Raw genomic sequence first — 10705 nt, forward strand, 5'->3', positions numbered from 1 at the left:
GCTAACTAACCCGTCACCTGCTTCCACTCTTGCTGGCACTCTAGTCTGTTCTCCACATAGCAAACAGGGTAAACCTCTAAAGAGTAATTCAAATCATATAACTGCTCAAAATCCTCCCTAAAACTTTCCATATCATTCTTTATATTGGTTTTTAAGGTTCTACATGAGCAGCCTTCCCACTCACCCAGATCTCTGAACTCACCTAACTCTTCCCATGCTCTTCCCATCTCTTCCTCTTCATTTACTCTACAACAGCCTTGTGTTGGCAGGATAAGGGCACCCCTAACCCCCAGAACCCAGAATATGTTACACTATTACAGCAATTAGACCAAAAGATGACAGTGGTTTGGATTAGGACACTGGCAGGGAAAACAGAAAAGTGAATGGTCAAGATACATTTTGAAGACAGAATTAACTAAACATGAAGATGAATTAAATGGGGGAGAGGTGATGGAGAGGGAGGTGTCAAGAATGACACCCAGTTTCCTGGCTTGAGGCACAGGATGTATGAAATGGCTATTTGCTGAGACAGGGGAAAATACAGGAAGATTAGATTTAGGGGTAAGAAGAAGTCAGCTTTTGAATATATTAAGTTTGAGACATCTATGAGACATCACAGGAGGGTTGGGGAGTTATCAAGTAGTCACATGGATATAAAACTACCTGACATCTCTGGAAAATATATCTGCTGTAAAGATTATAATTTCATAAACTGTCAGTATACAGGTGTGCTTAAGTCATGGAAAATGTTAACAAGTACCTAGAGAATGTGTAGAATTAACAGAACAGGGATTTGTATAGAATTCTGTAGAAATTTAAATTTTAAAGCTTAAGTAAAGGAATATAAATGAATAGTTAACACTGGAAAGGAACAGTTGGAAAGACAGAAGAAAGCCCAAAAGAATGAAGTCCCACAGAAGCCGAAAAAGACTGTCTCCAGGGTGACTCCACTGCTCTGAAAGATCTGTTAACCTGACATTTCGATTTAGCAATGTGGAGGTCAATGTTGATCTTGTTTTCTTTTTGAGAAAAGCACTTTTGTATTGTGGCAAAATAAACATAACAGGAAATTTACCATTTTTAACCACTCTTAGGTGTTCAGTTCCATGGCATGAAGTACATTCACACCGTTGTGCATCAGTACTGATCTTAACAAGAAGAATTTCCATGGCAAAGTAAGGGCTAAATATTGGAGTGATTTTAATAATAATACATGAGGGTGTGAAAATGGTGCAAGAGAACAGATAAGATATCCATCTCTTGAGAAATTTGGCTTTACAGGGGAATGCGGCTATGTGACAGCAGCTAGAGGAGATGGAGAGTTGAGGGGGGAGTTTCTTTTAATTGGAGCTATTATAATGGTTCATTATTGAATGTTGATTGAAATTATTCTGCAGAGAAAGAGAGAAAGAATGTGATGGAGAGAGAGGAATATGTTGTGGATTGTGGACCTTGAGAAACAAGAAGTCATGGGGCTAGAATTAATGAGAATGGACTGGACTTTGCCAAAAGGCAGGAAGGAGACTAGCACAGATGCAAATGGGTTTGCAATATTTCTAGGAATGTTAAATGTACACTTGAGACTGGTAAGCATGAATGAATAGCGATACTAATCTGTCAGTTTATATATTCCTATTCATTTGCTCCATATATATTTAGAGGATGCCTACTATATGTGTCTCCTTTGAACCACTTATCACCAAAGGGATGGGCAGGTCAATCTCTCTAGGCTTTCAGGAACATCTTTTTGATGTTGCTCTTGGAAGCTTCTGAATAAGCTTGGGAGAGAGATCATTTCTCTAACATTTATTTCAAGTCACAGTAAACACTACATTGAGAAATTACTCTATTCTACTTTCCATTTCAAATAATCCTCCATTACACGTCCAGAGCAAATTCTTAAGAGGCTACACAATGTGCATTGGTTACAGATCAGCTCAAGTGATAGAACACCAGTTACACCAAAACCCGAAAGTCTTCTCATCAACTTAAACAACTGATGCCCTGTCCATTATTCAGAGGAACAACCAGAGTCAATCAATCCCAAGAAACAACCAAAAACTCCCCTCCCTATCCAGAGAAACTATCTATGTATAAAGCATCTCTTCCCTGCAATTTCCTCCAATTCTGCTGCTTTTCATACAAAGAAATCTTTTAGGAGATCCTTCCCAGCAGTTGAAGACTGTGTGTTTTCCACTGGAACTGGAAGAGCTCCCTCAGCAACCTCTAAACCAGTACTAGCGCCCCAGCCCCAAGTCCCTCGTTGGCACTGCTTTTCCAAAATACAAGAGCGCCATCTAGACAAACTGCAATATCAGCACCACATCCACAAATGAAGAAAAACATTAGCAAATACTTACTTCAACACAGAGGCACCTCCTTTTTGTTCCAGAAAGATCTTCCCTTAGGTGATCACCTACACAAAAGTAAATGTTACTTTTTCTGCACTGTTGGTAGGAAGGATGCTGTCATCTACAGAAAGCACCCTTCTGAAAATTCAACAGCTAAGAAATCACAACAGAATTATGATGTAGAATTGAATGACAATGAAAGCACTATTTTGAAACCTGTGGAGTAAAGACAAGACATAGGAAACTTCTCTTCAAAGGGAATTTATAGCCCTAAGTTATATTTTAGAAAATAAGAAAGATTGAAAATTAATGTGTTAGGTATTTCAGTTGAAACACTTTTTTTTAAAGATGTAATATGCTAAACTAGACAAAAAGCATGAGATTAATAAAAATAAATACAGCAATTGAACAAATGTATATTTTTAAAGAGACAGATATGATCAGCAAAAGCTGGCTCTTTTTTAAAAGACTACAGACAAACTTGTACAGGTTTGTCTTAAAGTGTAGACAAACCCTCTGCTGAGGCAAAAAAAACAGAGAATTCACAAATATATATAAGGAATGAAAAGGAGGATATAACTACTGATACCATAGAGAATTTTTAAATAATGAGGGAATGTTATGAATCACACACCAAAATTTTAGAGGCTTGATTGTAATATCTAATTTCTAAAGAAAAAATGTGAATTACCAAAATTGACTCAAGAAGGTACAGAAAATCCAAATAAACTAATAATCATGAGAGAAATTGAACTGAATTTTCAAAATATGATGGTTTCACAGATGAGATTTACCAAACATTCAGGGAACAAATAGAACCTATTATATATAAATTATTACAGATAACAGAAAAAGAAAAACATCTAAATGCATTTTATGAGAGTAGTATAAACATGGACAAAGGTAGCACAGGAAAAGAAAATTATCAGTTACGATACCAATATCAGTTATGAACATAGATGCTAAAATAAAAAAGCACTTGCAAATTGCATAAGTAGTGTAGTGAAAAATAATAGTACTTCATGGCAAAGCAAGATTTATGTCAATGAACGCAAGGATAAATCCATGGTAGAAAAACCTACCAAAGTTATCCATTACTTTAATATATCAGAAAAAACCAATTATCATCTCAAAAGTTTTAGAAAAAGCACTTAATAACATTCAATATTCATTTCATTGTTTAAAAATATTCCTTTTTAAACTCAACTGGGAGAGAAAAGGACTCCCTAACCTGATAGAGTTTCTATCAAAAACTTATAGCAACTATAATAAATAATGATGACACACTAGAAAATAGAAATAGGAAAATACTGCTTACTATTTGATATTATATTGGAGGCCCCCATCCATTCAATGAGATAAGAAAAGGAGAAAGTATTAAGAGTATTATTCAGAGATATTATCTACATAAAAATAAAAGAATTTGCAAATAAACTTTAATAAGAAAGTTAAGCATATTTGCTGAACAATCCAGAGATTAGGATTCTACCCTCTCACTGCTAATGGCCGGGGTTCAATACCTGGTTGGAGAACTAAGATCCCACCAGCCACGAAGCATGGCCAAAAAAAAAAAAAGAGGATTATTCTAAAATCAGTAACAATTCCCAGTAGCAGCACTAACCTATTAAATTTTAAAGGATTCCACTTCTAAAAGCAACAAAACAGTAAGATACCTAGGAATAAACCTAACAAGTACAAGAGTTTTAAACTCAAAAGTATAAAATTTACAGAATGATATGAGGAAATCAGAATAATATTAATACACTGGATGACTCAATTTTATAAAAATGTCATATCTCCCAAAATCTAACCTCCAAGTTTAACTGACCAAAATACCAGAAAAGTTTGTCAACAGAAGTTGACCAACTGATACTAAAGTTAGTATAGGAAAGCAGAGGTCCAAAAATAGCTGTTACAGCTTTTTTTAATGAACAAATAGGTAAACGCGCTTCTATAAATGAAGATTTATTATAAAACCATAATAATTAAAAATATGTGGTACTGGCTCAGAATTGGTTTGGCCAATAGAAAAGGACAAAGTAGAAATCTATCCATGAATATACAGAAATTTAATTTATAATCACAGTGGCACTACCCATTAAGGGAAGGAATGAAAGACTGTTTAGTAAATCAAGTCATGATAATAGTTTTTCATATGGAAACAGGGAGAATAAAATTAAATTCCTACTTTACACCATTCAAAAAATAAATCCCTGATGGATCCATTTTACAAGTGTGGAAGACAAAACTTAAAACATTAAAAAAAAAAAAATAGGAGGGTCTCTTTGTGGATCACACGTGGAGAGGTGTCTTTAACATGGCACAAATGACACAAACTCTAAAGATCAGGGAATATGACTACATTTTAAATTTTCAATAGTTCAAAAGTTATCAGAAGTTAAAAGAGTCACAGAATGGGGCAATATAATGTTATATATGTGAACTCCTACAAACCAAGAGGGGGAAAGATGAAAACATTCACAGCCCATTGGATAAATAGATGAGGACTGTGAAAAAACAAACCACACACTCAGAAACCTTAATAGCCAGTAAATGTATGAAAAAATACTCAACTTCACTGGCAGTGAGGGAAATTTAAATTAACAATGAGATTCTGAGTTTTAATAAAAATATCTAATTGTCAGAAATAAGAAAAGTCTGAATTTAGAAAGTGTTGAAGGTCATGTGAGGGAAACAGGAACTCTCATAGACTGCTAATAGTTGTGCAAATTGAAAAAATATTTGGCAGTCTCTAATAAACTGAAAATGTGTGTGTAACCTAGCAATTCCCCATTAGGAAGACACAGAAATTCTCACAGGTATGCAAGGGACATAGGAAAACATATGTTCATATGAGCATTGTTGTTAATACCAAAATATTTGCAGCAGCTTCAATATTCATTAATAGGGAAATTAATAAACCCAACATATTCATATACATGGATCTGTAATATAGCAATTAAAATGAATGAACAGGATTTACATTTATCAACATGGTAAGAAAGAATGAAAACATACCACGAAGGGAAAACAAAACAAGTCACAGAATATGTACAGTCTAACATCACACATGTGCATTTTAAAAATCAAAGCAATACTGTGTGTTTGTATGAGTTCATATATAGTAAAAGTATAAACCTAGAGGAAAGTTACATACAAAATTCATGGTAGTACTTGCCTTGGAGAAAAGGGTGTAGAATGGTTTTGGGGAGGAGTACAAAGGGACTTCAATTTTATCAGAAATGATGAACAGCTCAATTAAAAACAGACCTGAAGCAGGTATGGCGAAATGCTGTCATATACTAGTTATATGAGATAGGTACATGGGTGCCTGTAATAGTCTCTCTGCATTTTAAAATAGCTTTAGATTTTTTCTAAATAATAATATTTTTTAAAAAAAGCTAGTGAGGAATTCTATCTGATACAATTTTAATATGTGTAGAGTGAGAGTTAATAGTCTAAAATGTTGAAGCAAGCAGCTTTATAATAATTATCTGTTTTAGAATAGAATCTCCATAAAAATAATAAAGCTGACAGGATCATAAAGCTACTGAAATGAATAAAGTAGATTCTGTAAATGTCAACATGGATAGTTTTCAAAATCATATTGAGGGCAAAAAGTAAGTTGCAAAATGATTTCTACATTTTGCTGTACCATTTATAAAGAAAACTTAAAACATATAAGCATAGACATATATATTTACATGTAAATATATAGAGGTAATTAGGTAATAAAGAATGGTAACAGTACTGGAAGCATACACACTTTATGACACTGATTACCTAGGCAAGTAAGAAGAGAGAAAGGTGAATGAAACTGGGGAGGGAAATAAGGTGACAGTCAGCTCTATCTGGAATCTTTAATAAAAAGCCTGAAGCCAATGTGACAAATATTTCACGTTTAATTATCCTCAGGAAGTACATATATTAATGTTTGTTATTCTTGAGGTATCTGCATTTTTAATTTTCAAAAGAAAAAGAAAAGTATTAAAGAACTGCAAATAAACTGCACATAATTCAAATATATATAAGTAAAGCTTGTATACATCAAAAACCACGCTATGACTATTTTTAGAAATTATCCTGTTTGCTTTTCTGTGTGTTTTCAATTTTTTAAGTCAAAGGAGGAAAAAAATGAAAGCAGGGAAGAAATGTAAACATATACACACACATATATCTGACTATATAAAAAGAAAAGGCTCTACAATCACAAAACACCATATGAGCAATTCTATATAATTTGCTGCGTTTTCTTATTTTTAATTTTTGTCAAGAGAAAAATAAAAGACGTTGCCTAATTGGAAACGTGACTTTCTATTATTAAAATTGTGGGAGTCCATTTTAATGTGTTTATCTCGCTGCTAGTCTATAATTTATATTTCAGCGTGGAAATTTGTTTGTATGCCTGTGACAGGTTAATGCAGTTTAAACATGCATTTTTCTTTCGTTGGCTGAATAGTTAAATCGTTACTCAAAGGATTTTAAGTTTCAATTTCAACCATGAGAGGATTCTTTGCTTTTTTCAAGGTTAAAAATGTTTCTGGTTCGAAAATTAATTAATGGCTACCTAGCGGCTCTATTTAGGGAATTGGTACCGACCCTGGGTTGACAGCAGGACTGTTAGATGAGAAAACTTTTTTTTGGTGAAGACTCGGCGATATTTTAAATCTGATCAGAGAGCGGTAACAGAAGTGAAACGTAATCCGAGCCCGTTTTACTAACAATCGTAATTATGAATCGAAAGACATGTCAGGTATAAGCATTTTTTTCCCTTAAAAAAAAAAGTTTCGCGGACTCCGCCGGACACCCAGCTGGCGGAGGACCAGCGGGTGAAGGGGGGGCGAAGCCGGCAGGCTGCCCAGAAGTTACGATCGGGGAGTTTTCTCTTTATTAAAATTACCTGGCTCGCCGGCAGAGGCAAGAATGCGAAGACAAGATAATTTCTTAGGCTGTTAGGAATGACCTAGCCCCGGTGGGCCGCGCGTTCCGAGGGGTGTCCTGCCGGCCGGGGCGGGTCCCGCCGCCCCCGCGGGCTCCGGTGCGTCAGGGGCGCGTCAGGCGGGGCGGGCTCCGCGCGGGCGGCCGCGGCGGCTGCTGCTGCGGCGGCGGCGGCGGCGGCGGCAGCGGCGGCGGCGGCGGCGGGCGGCGGGCGGCGCGCACCGGGCCTCCTGCTTCTCGCTCCGAGGCAGCGGGGACGGACGCTCCCGAGAACTCTCTCGCCCGCGGCCGGCCGCGCTCGGACGGCGCGCGCCGGCAGCCCGGCGCTGCCAGCATGTCGGCTGCCGTGGCGTGCCTGGACTACTTCGCCGCCGAGTGCTTGGTGTCCATGTCCGCGGGTGCTGTGGTTCACCGCCGCCCGCCGGACCCCGAGGGCGCGGGCGGAGCGGCCAGCTCGGAGGTGGGTGCGGCGCCGCCGGAGTCCGCTCTGCCGGGTCCGGGGCCACCGGGGCCCGCGTCGGTCCCCCCGCTCCCCCAGGTCCCCGCCCCTAGCCCCGGCGCGGGCGGCGCCGCGCCCCACCTGCTGGCTGCAAGCGTCTTGGCTGACTTGCGCGGCGGCTCTGGTGGGGGCTTCGCAGAGTACTCCGGAGAAGTTCTGCGCGCCTCGTCCGGCTCCTCCGACCCGACCCCGTGCTCCGGCCCGACCCTGGGCTCCCAGCCAGCCCCGGCCTCCAGCGCAGCCGAGGTCTCGGAACCCATGCACTCCTCCGGCGCGCTCGAGGTCCCTGGCGCGCCAGACGTCCCGGGAGCGCCTGCCCACCCTGGCGCGGTGTCTGGCGTGGCCCCTGGGGCCGGCCCCGCCCCCGCCACGGGTCCAGGCCCCCGTCGGAGGCCAGTAACACCTGCTGCCAAGCGCCATCGCTGCCCCTTCCCGGGCTGCAACAAAGCCTATTACAAGTCATCACATCTGAAGTCCCACCAGCGCACCCACACGGGTGAGCGCCCGTTCTCCTGCGACTGGCTCGACTGCGACAAGAAGTTTACGCGCTCCGACGAGCTGGCCCGCCACTACAGGACGCACACGGGCGAGAAACGCTTCTCCTGCCCACTCTGCCCCAAGCAGTTCTCTCGGAGCGACCACCTGACCAAGCACGCCCGCCGCCACCCATCCTATCATCCTGACATGATCGAGTACCGGGGGCGCCGTCGCACCCCCCGCGTCGACCCGCAACCCGCCAACCTGGTGGACAGCTCCGGCTCCGTCCCCGGGCAGGTGCCCAGCTTCACCACCTGCTTGTCTGACAGTCACTGCTGTTAGTCGTTCCTTCAAGGACGATCCCCCAGGCCACTGTCCTTGCTTTTTCTCTGCCCACCCCTCTTTCCCTGAGTGATTATACCAAGGCACAGACTGGCTTCTCCGCTCCGGGGGATGGGGGTGCGGGGGTCCAGGCAGGCATGTTGGACTCTGGGGAGGGACTGGGGGCCCGAAAATAGCAGGATTTGTTACAACACGTATATCATCCAAAAGGGGGGGATTGCCTCAAGACAGCCCCCAGGAACTGATAAGAAGGGATGAACCCCCGTTCTCTCCAGAGTCCTGAAGATTCTCCCTTCCATGGGAACCAGAGATGTGAAACTGGAATTCTCAGGTGCCTGAGGAGCTCTCAGTCTCAAAAGACTCTGGTGTCTTACCCACCCACCAGGGGGGACCTTGGAGAGGGTGTCAGGGGTGGCAGTCTTGGGAATGTCCAGGACTGGGATGGTGAGAGGCCTTTGGAAACAGAAATGATTTCTATTTCTGTAAACAGTGATGTTTACTAATGTATTTTTAGTATCTTTTAAACAGGGATCCCAGGTTGATAGGAGGTCGATGTCCTCCGCACCCCAATTGCCCCAGCTACCTCTGCTAGGAGAGGCCATGTAAGAATCCATGTGGATGGATGGCTGGGAGATGCTTCTTGGTGTCTGGGGAGTGGCATGCGTCTGTTTGCAGGTCCTGTTGCAAGGGCTGAAACCCTGCACTTGCGTCGTTGTCCTAGGTTTTCCTGTCATTTGGAGTCCTACTTGGGGAGGTAACTTCCTGGCTCACTCACAATGAGATTGGTATGAAAATTTGGAAACAATCATAAATGCACCAGAAATAAAACGGTGGTCCAGGTGAGTTCCCACTTCACCAAGAGGGCAAACCCAAGTGACTGTGGTTGGGACAGGTCCAAATGAAGACCTTTCAGAGTCATTGTTAATGTTCAGGGAAATAAGGACTTTTGGTCCCAGCTGCCACTCCCAAGTAACCTTAGGTGTGGTAGGTTCTGTTAATTTCTAGCTAGCTAGTGGGTTATTTCCCTTGGGATCTGTGCATTTTTGTTTCTGCAACAGGTGAGTTGGTGGTTTTAGGGAAGTGAAGTGGGAGTGGCTTCTTTCAAAAAGCAAGCTGCTCTGGATTTGGGGAAGGGACAGAAAGGTGAAAGTTATTGTCATATGGAAGGACCCTTCTCCCCTGACCTTGGAGCCCCTCCGTGTTGCTCCCTTAGTGCAGGAATTGAGCTTCACCAGTATGTATTTTTCTCTGTGTTTCTGCTGCTATGATGAAATTGTCGGCCACTCTGCTTATGTATGTGTGAATGTGACCCTTTCATTAGAGATGAGGCTGAAAGGCATTTCCTGCTCTGGTAAAGTCCCCTTTGGCCCCCTCCTGAATATCTTGTAATAGTCCATCAATCACACTTGTGAAGGATGCCATATTATCAAAGGACCATAAGAGGCATCTAGTTAAACAGACTGCTTTCCCCTATTTTGCAGATGAAGGCTAGATAAGCTCAAAGTCACATGCTGAGTTGCTGGCAAAAGTCATAACTAAAATTTAGTTATTTGGCCTTCTATCTGACTCTTTCCGTCATTCTTAGTTACCCCATCTGGGCTCTTAGTCAAAGGGCACCACTCTTCCTTACTGCCACCAGGATCCCCTGCTTCCCTATTCACTGTCACTTCTATGTTCCTTCAGCTGTCCAGTTCCCGCTGAACCCTTTGCCTGTTGTGTTTAGCCCGAAAGCCGTTTTCTAAGCAGGTTAGGTACATTCCCTCCTTCCATACAATATGGACTTAAAGTGGGAATGCCTTTATCTTTTAATCTGGTAGATTACTGTTCAATGCCAGTTTCTAGTCCTGGACACTCTAGCTTCCTTGAGAGAGCAAGTGATACGAACGCGGGGACTCTACTAAGTGCTCACTACGCTAAGTGAAGGAAAGGTATTTAGGAAGGACCCAAAGGGTATAAAGAAGTACAATGTTTCCCTGTTGAGGACTAAGCAGGGTGAGTGGAGCTCTCCTTGAGTTACATGTGGGAAGAGGAGGCCCCGAGTCGTGAAAGCGGGTTTTGGTGGTGGGAAGTCCTTCGTTTGCTGGTTTTGTCTCCTCAG

The 10705-nt window shown here is 42.0% G+C and overlaps 1 protein-coding gene across 1 annotated transcript; it reads left to right on the plus strand.

The window, feature by feature from the left end:
- The first annotated feature begins 7599 nt into the window (after positions 1-7599).
- KLF14 (KLF transcription factor 14) lies at positions 7600-8702 on the plus strand. The gene has a single exon (XM_020880698.2). It carries the CDS (start codon positions 7624-7626, stop codon positions 8605-8607), a length of 984 nt encoding a protein of 327 aa, XP_020736357.2. The 5' UTR covers positions 7600-7623; the 3' UTR covers positions 8608-8702.
- The last annotated feature ends 2003 nt before the right edge of the window (positions 8703-10705 follow it).

The sequence above is a fragment of the Odocoileus virginianus genome, chromosome 1, assembly GCF_023699985.2.
Source record: "Odocoileus virginianus isolate 20LAN1187 ecotype Illinois chromosome 1, Ovbor_1.2, whole genome shotgun sequence".
NCBI classification, from domain to species: domain Eukaryota; kingdom Metazoa; phylum Chordata; class Mammalia; order Artiodactyla; family Cervidae; genus Odocoileus; species Odocoileus virginianus.